Here is a 15,083-nt window from a genome sequence, read left to right on the forward strand (position 1 = left end):
TCATCTATCTATATCTATCTGTCTATCTATCATCTCTATCACCTCTCCTTCCTTCTTTCCTTCCTTTTCTTTTTCTTTCTTTTTTCTATCATGCCTTTCTGTCTCTCTCTCTATATCATCTCTCTCCTATCTATCTATCTATCTATCTATCTATCTATCTATCTATCTATCTATCTATCTATCTATCTATCTATCTATCATCTCTCTCTCTTTCTATTTGTATCCTACCTTCATTATTTTTACAAATAACTCAAGATCGTGAACATATCTAGCATCTTCCTATATTTCCCACAATAACAACATGTGAGGTATTGGGTTGAGAAAAAAATGACTGTCTCAAACTCACCCAGCTGGCTTTCATGGCTAAGATGGAACTAGAACTTACAATCTTCTGGTGATTGGCCCAAAGTCACCCAGTCGGCTTTATGGCTAAGGTGGAACTAGAACTCATAGTCCCTCCCTTTCTAGCCTGGTGTCTTAACCACCAAATTACCAAATGGTCTCTCTCTATCCTCCTATCTGGGCAGATATCAGCTTTTTAACTGACTAACATTTAAACACATTGTTAAATATTAAACAATGTTAAACATTGTTAAATGTTACAAAGTATAGTAAACACTGAAAATAAGGACAGAGGGAAGAAAACCCTAGTATGGGGGCATCTGATAGAGTTACAGTTGATTTGTTTTGTGACAGGTTAATGGTCTTGTGGGTTACGCAACCCCAGAATGGTCACTGTTGTTGTTTAAAAGGCACTGAAATTTGAAGCCTAGCCTGTTTAAGGCCAAAGAGAAGCTCAGACAAAGAATTTAGTATGTGGAAACTCCTAGGAGCTTAATTTCATGCTTTTTGGCAATTGAAAGAGAAACTTTATTCTGACATATTATCTCTCTGGTTTTGTAGTTCCCAAGTTCTGAAGAGTCTTTACTTTGGCCTGTTTTGATGCTTTGCCTTCTACTGTAATGAAGTGAAGACTCACACAAGTCCCTTATGCCCAAAACCTCTTTCTGTATCAAATGGAAGTAACTGAAATTGTAGGTCGTAGGCTGTTGCACTGCCTGCTTTAAATAGACAATACTAAAAAAGGAAAATTGTTCAAAGGTACCCTCTAGTCTATTTAAAATATAACGACGAGAGAGGGGAAAGTCTGAACTTACGTCCAAGATTATAATTATATAATTACTCTTAGGAGGGAGTTTTAACAGTCAAAACACAGACAACCTTTTTAGAGACCCAGAAAATTTTCTCAAATTGTATAACAAATTGTATTAATTTGTTTAATCCACAATTATTTCTACCTGATCAAGCTTCTGTTGCCTTTTCAACAGCTCCTGTTCAAATGGAGTTTTTAATTTCTTTGCCTCTTCTTCTTCTTTCCTCTGTCTCAACAGCTGGTTTCGTCGACGATGTTCCAGGACTCTTTGCAGTTCTGGTTTACTCTCAACTCCCAATCCTCTAAAAGGTAAGGTGGATAGCGAAAGACTGAGATGGAACTTGAATGCCAAAAAGATAAATACTGCAATAAAATAACCTAGGAGGGTAATTGTATGTATGTCTTCCCACACACCCCAAATAAATTTAACTGACTTTCTAGATAGGTTTCTGTCCCTAACCCATCCCAGTCCTGCCATGTTATCTCGTGATGGAGAGATGTTCCTTAGAGAAATAAGCAAACTGCAGTGAGAATATATGCCAAGAGTGCATACTTCACACCCCAGGTGCTCAGCTAAAACAAACAGATGCTGGAGATGGGTGATCATTTTAGTGACAAACACAAAGGCATCATTTCATACTGCATAAGAGAACGCATGGGAAACTATTTGATTGAGAAAACCAAATGGGTAGACAAAACGTGGTAAATGTTGATATAGGCCTCTCAAGTTGGGTGCCACTCAACATTCTACTGAGGATCTTTCAGAATGCTAATGGTGTTATGACACTGCTAAATAAAAGCTTTCCAGATGGTTGCTAATGCCAGAAAAAAAATTCGGAAGCTGCAAAAATAGAATTTATGGTGGGAGTATGGAATATAAGGAGCACGAACACGGGAAAGCTCAATACTCTGTCTGCATCCTCTTTCTTGGTGTCATGCTCCATGTCACCCATTGGCAGGTCAACTTTTGATGATACTCCAGGCAAAAAGTGAAAAAGGAAGTGAACAGAAGGACATAAACAATTGACTATAAAGAAGACCCAAGAAATGACAACAAGTACAACAACTAGCTTTAGAATTGACAATGAGGATATTAAAGTGGTGGATAGCTTGTCCATTTAAGATCAACAATCAACAGTAAAATCAAGAAATACATCACAGACTAGCACTTGTAAAGTAGCCATGAAGTCTTTGGAAATTATTCAGATACAGGGCTGTGTATCCATGAGAGTGCCATGGATATTCAAGAAAACAACCAAATGGATCAATGTCTGTGGTGATTCTCAGTCATTCAGGTCATAGTTGTCTCAAAAGTACTTTTTCAAAAGACAACTGAACTGTTTTTCCAAATCAGTCTGGAGTTCTCACTTGAGAAACAAATAACCAGGGTCAAATAATCATATTTTGGACAGATTATGAAAAGATCCAGCAGCAAAATGGAGGAATTACAAAGCAATGAGTGTAGAACTGAAAGTTCTGAATAGGCCACGTTGAGGGCAGGTCATTCTAGAGAAAGTTTGTCTATGTGTAGAAAGTTTATGTGTAGAGAAAAATCATCTATGTTTCTAAGAATTGACAGCAGAATCCAATGTGAAAGTTGAGGTTCAATGGAACTTCCAGGAAAACAAATACCAGAATGTGTAAAGTCAAAGGACACACATGAAAAACTGCTAGGATAAATTAACAAACTTCTGGAGAACTCAAAGTTTACTCAGGATGTTTTATCAAAAGAGCATTTCTTTTCATCTTCCTAAAACTGTTTCATTTACCCATTTTTCCATCCACTTATGGTGGAGTAGAAGAAATCTGAAGCCTTGAATTTCCAAATGTCTCCAGACACTTAAGCTTGATAATTAATTGCAAACTGCATCATCAAAATTGGTATCAGAGCGCTAGAAGAAAATGTGAATTTGTAAATTAACTGTTACTTTTATTAAATCCCCATTTCTCCTTAAAAGCGAAACAAAGTAAAATATGAAACTAAACACAGATAAATAAAAATGCATAGTGGCCCACCAGTTTGATTAAGGTATAGAACTGATAATACTGCCTGATCCAGTGATGCAGTGATAATTAAAGGTTTGCTCTCATCCTCTTCCTTCCTCTCACTCTTGGCAACTTTAAAATGTGTGAACTTCAACTCCCAGAATTCCCCAGATGGCTGAAGAATGGATTCCAGCAAACTACTTTGAAGCAGTACTGCACATGCCCAAGACACATGTGCTATTTCCAAAAACACAATCTGTGCTTAACAAATTGTTATATCATCCTCTGACTGAATTGTTATTAATCTTGATTAATGTTTGGGTCTATTGCTTTACAGGAGCTGTAATCTCAGTTGCATTATTTGTTTTTATACTGTAGCTTGGCTAAAATCTCATGTAAAGTATAGCACCTAAGCATTTCTAATAAACCGATATTTTGAAATAAGGTTGCTAAAGGTCTGAGCACTTCTTCATGTGAAAGAGTGAAAACTTGGCAGGGTGGAGTTTCCTTGTTTCCATTTCAGGCAAATGCATAACCTGCTGGATGTTTTATGTATAAATACAACCTGCAAAAATGCAGGAGAAACCCAGGCAGAAAAGAAAGTACTTAGGTTTCAAAAACATATTAAGTTTCTTAGAATTAATTAAAAGAAACGGACAAAAAAGCTTCTCTTTTGTTCCTTTTTTCCAGCAGGGGGAGTAATTTAACCAACAATCTTATATTGCAATTTAGCATCAGAGGTTCTGGTGTGGTTTCCACCAGAGAAGATCTCAACCTTCACTACTATATTTGCTAGAAGTGCGGTGCTTAATGGGCTTTCCCATTGCTGGTTTTAGTCATTTGGGTCAGATGAAAAAATTGGTCTTCTTAACTGGTTTCCATATTCTGAAGGTCAGTCTTGCAATTGGACAACTAAGACAAACTGTATCTCTTCATGTTGTGTCCTATGTGGTACATTTCACTATCAACTGCTGGGTTAACTCTTTCTATCTTCTCAAGCTCAGTGTTGATGATTTGATGGATAGCCAAAGAGGGATTCTACTTATAATTCCACTGCCAACACTTTTTAAAACCTCGTTGGACTAGATGACCTCCGAGGTCCCTTCCAACTTTATTATTATTATTATTATTATTATTATTATTATTATTATTATTATTATTATTATTATTATTATTATTATTATTATTATTATTATTATTATTATAGGCATGTGCAGGACAGATTTCGGAAATCCCATCTCTAATCTTCCCAGTTACAATGTCCCTTCAATGCACAAGGAGCTGTAACGAACTAGCTGAATTTTTTGAAAATATCAACCTATTATTCTCAAAGGACAATTTCTCGTGGGTTACATATAACCTGCAGGGAGCCTAGTGCAACTAAATAGGACAAGAACTTTCTTATGGAGCACCTGCTTTATGGAGTTCCTTTCTTGCAAAGTGCAGCCTAATCCCTTCCTGGCTGAATTCAAGAGGAGGCTGAAGGCTCAATATTACACTCAAGCCTTCTTTCCTTAGGATTTTTGTCTTTTGATACAGATGTTTCACATTTCATACTGTAGCATGGTTTTGAGTATTGAGCTAATTTATGGATTTTATACTGCAAAGCTTAAGATGTTGTCGAATTTTACTGATGCTCTTTTTGATTTATTCTGCTTACCAGTTCAGTTGGTTAGTTAAAATTGGATGGCTTATATATATGGCAAATAAATAAACAAACAAACAGTTGTATCGTTAATTATTATAGTAAAGTTAAGGAAGCAGTAAACAAACAGGGGTTCAGATGCTGCCCAGAGTCACTTTTTTGTAAGATAAGCAACCATATCCTATCATGTCTCCCTTAAGTCTTCTTTTCATCAGACTGAATAGCCCAAATTCCTTCAGCCTGTTTTTATAGTGCACTATGTGCTCCATACATTCTTATTTCCCAATGTTGTATCTAGATTTTGTATACTTTTATGTTTGTCTTTCAAAATGCTGTAAGCTGCCTTCTTGAAGAGGTGGTAAATATTAAAATAATTGTTGTTAATATAGAACTGTTATTAAGAAGATGTAGATCAGCAGCCCTCTTTCTAATGTCAAAGTTTTGAGATTTTATTTTTTAATCAAACTTCCATCACATCAGCCTCCTTTATTAGGTCTGAATGACTCACTCCGTCTCTTACCTGTCTACTTTTTGCAAAGGAAATTTGTGTTTCATAAAACAAATAATGCTAGCGGATATGGCTGAGGAACCAACAGGATATTGGCCCGATCTTTTGTCTCTTTTCATCTAGATAGCTCATGATCAGTCCATCATTTGCCTTTCATCTATAGATATACAGTATGTACCTTTCTATGAGGCTTTGGGAAATCTCAGCTCATCTTTGGTATTATTTGATGCTGCAAGGAACCAAAGGAGGACAAAATGTTATCTGAATCATGACAGAACTTTTTTTCCAAGACCAACAGAACTAAAAAAATATGTATGACTTTTAATTTTTAAAAAACTTCTTCAAAGTTCTATGTGGAACTAGACAATATCATCCAGATATATGGTTTGCACAAATGTTGACATATGCATCTTATACTGCAACAAATGCTGTGTTTGCACAAAAACCCTCCGCCTTTCCATGATTAGCTGAATTATGCTTTTCTCAATCCAATTTTCGAGGTTCACAAAAGGGCCTGGAGGCTAAATCGTATGAGGAACAGTTGAGGGATCTAAGTTTCTCTAGCCTATCAAAGAGAAGGATTGGGGGGGGACATGATAGTTATATTTCAGTACTTGAGGGGCTGTCACAAAGAAGAAAGGATTGATTTATTCTCCAAAGCACTAGAGGGCAGGACAGGAAGTAGTGGGTGGAAACTTGTCAAAGAGAGATACAACCTAGAAGTAAGGAGAAATTTTGTGACAGTGAGAGCAATCAAACAAAGGAAGAGTTTGCCTCCTGGGGTTGTAGATCCTCCATGACTGGAGGTTTTCCAAATAGACTGGACAACCATTTGACTGGGATGATATAAGACTCCTGCGTTGAGCAGGGGGATTGGACTAGAAGATCTCCAAGGTCCCTTCCAGTCCTATGATTCGTTGATTCAAACCTTACATATTAGGCTATTAAATATATGTGATCAGCTTAGTATTATTTTTTAGACACCGTGTAGGTGGATGTTCTGCAGGACAATCTATCACCAATATGGTCCTTCAGGTCTTCCAAAAGTGTATCCATCACTGCTTTAATTGAGTCCATCTGTCCTTGCTGAGAAGATAGCTGCAGACCTCTTGCATCCTAAACATAAATTGTTTCAACTCCTCCCATTGGGACAGCACTATAGGGCATTGCAGGAGAAAATAACTAGACAGTGGGATAGTTGTTTTCCCTTGTGCCATCACTTTGCTGAACACCTAATTCTCATAGTGCCATCTAATGTATATGTGTATTTACCCATGTAGTATGACCATAGTATTATTATTTATCCTTATTATCTTTACTCCCCCCTCTTATTGGTATGATTATGATTATGATTATTCTGTTGCTTTGCACATACACTGAGATCTTCTGCATTGGAGACAAATTACTTGTGTATCTAATCACCCTTGGTCAAATAAAGTATTTGTGTTCAAGTTTCGAACTTAGTTTGCTGCCAGTTGTTTTCTTCAAAGTATTATAATCTGAGCCTGGACATTGTCTCAAGTGAAAATTTGAGGTTGACTTGTTCTATGATGCATTGGGTTGATTTCTTTTGGCTCCTCCAGTACACTCAGGGGTTATCTCCAACATAAAAGTATTGATAAAAATGTCAATATTCTATCCCACTTCTTCAAACTCCAACATTCTTTGCCATAAAATGTCACAGACAAAACCAAAGATGTCATAGTACACATAACACACACCCCTCTCCAACCCTCCTGAGGAAGCCTATGGCCCCAACCCTCTGCTCACCTTCTGTGATTCATAAGTAGTTCCCGGTGAAGTTCTTGGTGGCTTTTCGAGGCTCTTACAGGATTGAGCAGTTTTTTAGGTTTGATAAGATCAGGATTTCCATCAAGATAATCAGGATGAGTCATGATACTCCCAATGTCAGGCCGCTCTGATTGCATGTCTGAATACATAGATGCTGGGGGAGGGAGAGACATCAGACAACGCATTACAATAACTGAAAAAAAAATCTCAGAAATCAGGCATATATCAAACCCAAAGCCCTTAGATTTTAGAATCATAGTTTTTATCTGAGTGATTCCTCTCTCTAAGCAAAGTTACCAATTTACATTAGAAATCTTACAAGACTTTCTATTTTTTAATTATTTAGTCTTGGAAGACTAAGTAAAATATCATGTGAACTCCTGTGCTTTGGATTAATATAGATGGTAGATGTATAGTGACACGACTACCACTACTACTACTACTACTAGAGTTTTGGTGAGGCAATCACTATTAGTTTCTCTCACTTTCTAATTTTTGCTAATATTTTAGCAAAATATTGCCTAAACTCTTTCATGTAAATAGTCAGAAATGAATGATAATAATTCTAAATTGAATTATAATTCTTTGGTTCAAAAAAAATACATGTTTGGATTTGCATCCCTTCAAATGTATGCTTAGCAAATTTCTCCCCATCCCTAGTCAGTTCAAAGCCAAATTTACCTGCAAATGTCTTTTTGAGGCAGATCCTGACTAGCTTGGGATCATTATATATAAATGTTTGTATGCTCATCAAAATAGCTTCCTACAACCTGATGACCTTTTCATAAGTTAGAACGACAAGATATAGAGTTGTCAACCAGCATGACCAATAATTGGTATGCTCACCTGTTTACTTGTTTGTCTTACACATGAGATTTATGTCATAAGATTTAAAGACCATCTTTCCTCTGAGAGTTTATACATAAATTCAACAAACAAGAGCCAGTAAAAAAAATGTTCTGGCCCAATTCATGTTGAAAAATATATTCCTTTTTCAAGAGTTCATCTGAAACACGTGTGATCAAGCTCACCCCCCAAAAAAACATTTGGTTTCCTCTCCCTCTTCACTGCCTGTCCTCCTCGTTCATTGATCTGCCATGTTTCCCATATCAGTAACCACATGGGGTGGACCAGACTCTGCAAGGCAGTAACTCAGCCAATCTATGGCTGAAAGCGGACATGGATCTGAATCTTCCTGGACTCAATCTAAAAGCTTGAATTGTCTGTCACCTGAAGGAAACATGCTGGAAAAAATGTACTTCAGATGACCATAGATGTCTGGTTGGGGTGGCCATGGTATGACTGGGAGGCATGCAATAGAGGGGACACGTCTCTCTCTCTCTCTCTCTCTCTCTCTCTCTCTCTCTCTCNCACACACACACACACACACACACACACAGAGGCATACTCAAGGAATACAGAGCTAAAGCAGCACTGGCTCCCTTTCCATGATGCTCTTCTATCTCTCCCTTCCTGACTGCTGGACTTCTTCTACTTTTTACCAAACATCTCCAAAGTCCAACAGGAAGCTGAAAGGGAGAAGGGCACATTAAGTAAATTAGAGAAAAACAGAAAACATTCATATTTTTTTTTCTTTTGTAAAAAAGACAAAGTGACTGAATTCATAGCACTACTGGGGTTCCCTCCTGCAAGGTACAAATGACAGGTCTCTGATGGCGAATGGAAAAAGACCCAAGCAAAGCCAATCGCCATGGATTACATCACTATAATTGGGGTGAAAAGTTCAGGGCTACAATTAAGCAGCACAGGAGGGATAAGGGGTCTTGTGACTCCTTTCACCAAGTACAAGTGGGTTTTATTACAATTTTTGTCAAAGGAAATGGCTAACGGTGTGGTGTGGACGGTGTGCTTATCTCACTCCTTTTCTTTTTCAAGGAAGATTTTCTTGTTATGCTTTGAAATGATGCAGACAATTTCTGTAAGTTGGAAAGCTCAGCATGGTTTGAGAGTCCACAAACTATAGGGGTGGGTAGCTGAGACTAATATAACCCCTGGAGAGTTACAGTGCTAAGACTGAAGAAAAGTTTACATCAAACCCCTTGAGCTGCAAATATTTTGCATTAAATCCCTTGTGCTGCAAATACCTGGGAATAGCATTGGAGTCCCTAGTTTTAGAATGATTAAAATCAGAATTTTGCCTAGTAAAAACAAGCCCATGAATAAAACACAGGAAGCAAGGAGGTTGTCCTGTGTGTTACCAATTTAAGATTTAGAAATGTTTGCCTAAGGAAAATGTTTATTTGCTTCTTCAGGCAGACGGTTATTTTCAAGATGTTGCAATACCTGACATTTTAAAGACCATGAATTTGGGACACAGGAATGGGGGAAGATGTTTGCAAGGATAGTACGGAGGAGACAAGATTCATTATACTAATATGATTGTGTAATACCAGGCTCAAGTCAATAGAAAGGTGAAAAAAAGCAAAACTGAATGTCCCAAAGATGCTTTTTCACAAGGCAACTGGACTTGTTTTTCTTTGAAGATATTTCGCTTCTTATCCAAGAAGCTTCTTCAGCTCTGACTGGATGGTGGGGAAAGGAAGAATTTATACTCCTTGCAGACAGATAGACATTTGCATTCTTAGAGAGTCATTGAGGCCATCTTCTTGGAATTGCTGAAAGAACTATGTTGTAGACTGGAGATAGATGATGTTGTATCCCTCCCCCTCTGTTGAGAGAGGGCTGTTCAATTTTGACATAGATGGCCTCTTTCAAACCAGTGGTCCAAAATGTGGACTTTGTTATCTTCGAAAGAGTGGCCTTTCTCTTTCAAATGCAGATGGAAAACTGAATGTCATTTATTACATACATCAAATAAATGACCATTGTGGTATGTGGCATAAGAACCCACAGTTCATAGCAAAAGCAGATGATGAAATGCTGCTACCTCAATCTGATGCCTCCCAGAGGCCTTGGGTCTGCATGAGAGAGTGCCACCGTTAGAGACAGACTGTACACTGTATTCACTTTCCAACAATGGAAAAGTGCTATTCAGCCATCCATGTCTTCTTGATGAAAAAAAAGCGAGATCCCTTTATTGGATCAGACATGTAACAAAACTGATGCAGAGGGCTATATGCCCAACAGGTATGCCTTTGCAGCTTTACATAACATGACTCACATCAATCTCACTTCTGGGTAATTGTGGTCACTGCACCATTCTTCAAGAAGAAAAAGGATTCAGGCACAGACAGCAGAAAAACATATCTTGTGTGTGTGTGGGGGTCTCCCTCAAATATGTGGACAGCAAGTGAGGCGGTATACAGGTAGTCCTTGACTTATGATCACAATTGATCCCAAAATTTCTGTTGTTAAGCGAGACATTTGTTAAGTGAGTTTTGCCCCATTCTACGACCTTGCTTGCCACAGTTGTTATGTGACTCACAGCAGTTAAGTAACAAGGTTGTTAAATGAATCTGTCTTCCCCTTGACTTTGCTTGTCAGAAGGTTGCAAAAGGTGACTCCAGGACACGGCAACTGTCATAAATATGAACTATTTGCCAAGCGTCCAAATTTTGATCACAGGACCATGGGGACGCTGCAGCGGTCTAAAGTATGAAAAACAGTCATAAATTACTTTTTTAAAATGCCATTGTAACTTCAAACGGTCACTACACGAACTGTGGCAAATTGAGGACTACCTGTAATTAGGGAAGGACTGTAACTCAGTGATAGCCCCCACGGTTTGCCCATGAAAGATTCCATTTTAGTTCCCAGTATCTATTTTTATTTATTTATTAAATTTATATGCTGTCCATCTTGCCTAGAGGTGATTCTAGATGATTTATAACGAAGTATTTCAACTTTGAAATATTACTGACTGATCTCCTAAAGAACTCCTGCCAACATCATCAATCACCATAAACAGCTGGATCAGATGAGCCATGAAACTATGTTATCAGAGACTTTTGAGGCAGAGTCCCTCAAGCACGTTAAAAGGGGTCTTTCTTGTGTAACTTACATTAGATGTTCTTCCTGAACCTGGAATCTGTTCCTTTTTTCCCAGTTTCAAAACATTCACCTCAGCCTTTCTGCAAGAAATAGCCTTCTTATGCTTCACCCTCATTTTTGTCCTCATCTCTGTTCTGAAAGGTATAAATTGGGTTGAGATGCAGGACCAGGTATTCAGGCAGCCTCATGCCTGGAGATTTGTATCCTCTGTGCTTAAACTGATACTATGATCAACATCTCCTGCCATCTCTCTCTTACACAATAGTGCCTTTGGCAAAGAAAACTATCTTTCTGTTAATGTGCTGTTTGTCCTTGAATTATGTAAGTCCTAGGGGTTGTTTCAGACCAGATACTGCTATTGCCGGAAACCGTCTTCAATAGGGATTCTAATATGTTCTCGTTCTCTTGTCTCTCTCTCCCTCCCTCCCTTTCTCTCCCCCCTCTCTCTCTAACATTATGTCCCTTTTTCTAAACATGAGGTAAAAAGCAAAGTGACAGAGCTGAAGAATGTTTTCATGCTCCCTTGTTGCTTGTGATAAGTAACAATTTCTATTAAGAACTTTTCTTGTAAAACGAGAGGTACTGAAAGACACAATTCCTAGTCACTTTGGCAGGAGAAGAAAGGAATAATTCAGACCACTCTTCTGTAAACTTTTTATAATAACTTTTTATTACAGTTTATAATTACAAAGATAAAAAAACTAATACAAACTATGAAAAATATGGGAGTAAAAAAGAAAAGAAAAAACACAATAAAGAAAAAAAGGGATATATAAAGAGATGACTTCCCTCTTCATCACAAGAACAAAGTATTTCAGTAACGTATCACTGATATTACAACAAAAGAGCTCTTCTCTGACTGTTTTGTTCAAAAAAGAGAAGTAATGTTTGCAAAAAGAGGCTGAATTGGTTTGTTACTTGCTCAGAATCCTTAAAATCACATGGCATAACTGCCTATGAGAGAAATTCACGGCTGGCATTTGTAGCTCCCTTGCTCAATGAAATTAATGCTTGCTAATTTGAAGTCAAATGAAACAATTTTTATTTTAATGGTAGAGACGTTCAGCTCTGGTTGATAAGTGACCCCAAGTTGGTCACTTGGACCATCGTTCCGGTCCCCATTTATACAATACCCGATATACATCAAGGACCATAGGTCCTTGTCTAAGAACACTCGAAATAAGGTTGTCACTACCCTTTTCTTTAGGTCGTTCGGTAAAATCACCCTTAGTTCCCTGGGTTTTAAGGTTTACCGCGGAAGTGTTGTACAAACAGTTGTTTGGCAACTTTAATATGTGGGGACTTCAACTCCCAGAATTCCCCAACCAGCATATTGGCTGGGAAATTCTGGGTGTTGAAGCCACACATATTAAAGTTGCCAAGGTTGAGAAACACTGCCCTCATGCTTTACATTCCTCAGAATTCTGATCAATTTATCTGAGAAAGAAATTGCTACCCAACCCTGCCTAATTTTCCTGATATGGAACTTAACACATCTTCTTATACCACTTCACTTGTCTCTGATATTCAGGATCCTTATTGTCCTACTCTGGATTTCAATTGCCAGGTTTTTTTAACATTTGTTTCCTATCTTGATGTATTCTGTTCCCCACCACCTGCTCATTCCCACATGTGCAGGTGAGAGATCTGGATGGGCACATCTTTCATGGAATCATCCTTAATATTCTGTTGGCATTTTTTAATATGGTGAGATAAGACCTACCTCCAACAGACCTACCTTCCCAGCTTTTCTCAGATGTTTTGTGTACTGAACAATACAGACATAGAGTTGATGTAAGTAGGTTTAGCTGAAGCAGAAATCTTCTTAAAACAGGATCCTGCTTGAGAAAAGGCTTGAAGGCTTAATTTATATACATTAATGACCTCCCCCCCAATAAAGGGGGCACTGAACATGCCGAGAAAATTGATAGTCACTTGAGCCTTAGAACATTAGGTGTTTTTGCATATATTGTATTCTGCCCCATTTTCATTCTGGTTGTTTTGCAGATTGAAAGTTTCAGATAAATCCTATACAATTGTAGTCTGAGAGCTGCCCTAGTTCCTATATTCATTTCCAAACCTCCAGGGTTTTTTTGTTTTGTTTTTTGAGAGAGAGAGAACAGTTATGTAGCTGATAAGAAAAACCCAGAGACTACTATTACTTCCCCCACTGTGGCATCTGCTGTTCATTTTGCTTAATGGTAGGCCTGATCCTATTTTTATACAAAATCCCTTTCTGCTGTCCTATTTACTGCAATTGATTGTATGAGTTCTGCACCACATATTATGCATGTTTCCTCTCTCGTTATTCATGTTCCAAAGAGCAGGAAATACATTATGAATCCTACCACACCAATATAATATCACATGCTCTGTATGTAGAGGAACGTATTTCTAGTGCTCACAGTTCACGTGAAGATAGATCTTTACAGAACATCAAAAACTCAGCTGCTAGTTGGAAAATTGGCTTTCCTTGTACTGCTTCAGACAGAGAAGGAACATGAAGTTCTCAGGGCTCTTCATTTACGAAGTTTCTCAAAAAGAAATGTAGCTTGGCTTTAAGGGCTTAGATACCCATTTCAAATTCAAAGCATTTCTGTGTATTAAGGCTTCATGTGACAGCATCATATTATTCTCCAGGTCCTAAGAAATTAATCATGGCTGCATAAAAAGCTGTGAAATCTCTATGGAGATGGCAATTCATGTGTCAAGATAAACATCTACAGCACAGCACTAATGGCTGTCCATATCTTGCTAATACATCAGAGCTTTATAATTTTTTTTTATTCATCCATTTGTTTTCTTTGTGATTTTAGGCAAAAACACCAGAACGTGAGCCAAGGCCCTTGGGGAAATATTGACAGCAATGCAAATAAGATAATCATTATATGCAAAGACCAGAGTATATCAAAATACTATTAAAATGCTATTAACAGATTGAAAAGGGACAGAATTTTGATGCTAAAATTCCGTGAATGATTTCTTGAAAGACTGACTGGATCATAGGAAGTTCACTGGGACTAAAGTATGTACTCCTACAACAAGTTGAGCAAGTATTCAACAAATATTTACTCTTGAATTAAAGGTGGGGCAACACAGCCTTTTGCTGGTGTGTACCTGCTCTCTCTCAAAGTTCATGCATCTCACTGTTCTCTTTAAAAACAATTTCTCAAGACAATTCATGTGTGGTAGTGGCGCAGTGGTTAGAATACAGTATTGCAGGCTAACTCAGCCCACAGTCTGAAGTTCAATCCTGATGGGCTCAAGCTTGACTCAGCTTTCCATCCTTCCAAGGTTAGTAAAATGAGGACCCAGATTGTTGGGGACAATAGGCTGACTCTGTAAACCACTTAGAGGGGGCTGTAAAGCACTGTGAAGCAGTATATACATCTAAGTGCTATTGCTGTTTCTCCAGAGCAGCACACTAAAGCAACAAAGCCCTCAAACTTTCACTGTTAGAAATTTGGTTGAAAATTCAAAGATCAGCATTTTGAAACTGGTATCTCATAGCATATGTCCTTAATCCTAATTCCGGGTTTCTCCAAACATTCTGTGAGAAGTAGAACAGAATGTTGCATCGACAATCATATGTAGTATACTCTATACTACAGTATGTTTGTTCTATTTTACAGTATGTTAGGGCTATTTTGGCAATGTATAAACCTGATGATGATAGGTGACAGACTGACAAACAGACTGAAAGATCAACTGTCTCTGCTAGAAAACATATAGGTGCACGAATCAACTGACCTTATGATGCGGTCTTAGTTGGCTTACCAATTCATTAGGATATGGGAAAGCTAGGGAACTTGATGACTGGAAGCTCCCTAAAAGAAAGTCTTAAAAATCACAATTGCAAAGAATTCATATGAAGAAAATAACCAAACAAAAAACCTAGTAAAGACCCAAACACAAAAGAGGACTCATAGAGGAAATGAGATAGTTTGGAATTGTAGAGCGGTGTCAACAAATTGAAAGCTGAAAATAAACTGAGTTTAGCCAAGGATGCTAAGAAGAACTAAAAAGAT

General features: G+C 37.8%; 1 protein-coding gene across 3 annotated transcripts in view; it reads right to left on the reverse strand.

Annotated features, from left to right (window-relative positions):
* Positions 1-15,083, reverse strand: part of FAM107A (family with sequence similarity 107 member A) — a 42,169-nt gene that overhangs the window by 5,246 nt on the left and 21,840 nt on the right. For 2 of the 3 annotated variants that reach the window (XM_015825924.2, XM_015825922.2), the window contains exons 2-3: positions 7,063-7,237; positions 1,299-1,455 (exon numbers count right to left, since the gene is read on the reverse strand). In XM_015825924.2, the coding sequence (XP_015681410.1) occupies positions 1,299-1,455; positions 7,063-7,232 (327 nt within the window). In that variant the 5' untranslated portion in view covers positions 7,233-7,237. Of the gene's footprint in view, positions 1-1,298; positions 1,456-7,062; positions 7,238-11,065; positions 11,183-15,083 lie in introns of those variants that run through there. The other variant, XM_015825923.2, reaches the window with a different exon arrangement.

This window comes from Protobothrops mucrosquamatus, unplaced genomic scaffold (assembly GCF_001527695.2).
Source record: "Protobothrops mucrosquamatus isolate PMUCROS unplaced genomic scaffold, P.Mucros_1.0 scaffold2878, whole genome shotgun sequence".
Classification (NCBI taxonomy): Eukaryota; Metazoa; Chordata; class Lepidosauria; order Squamata; family Viperidae; genus Protobothrops; species Protobothrops mucrosquamatus.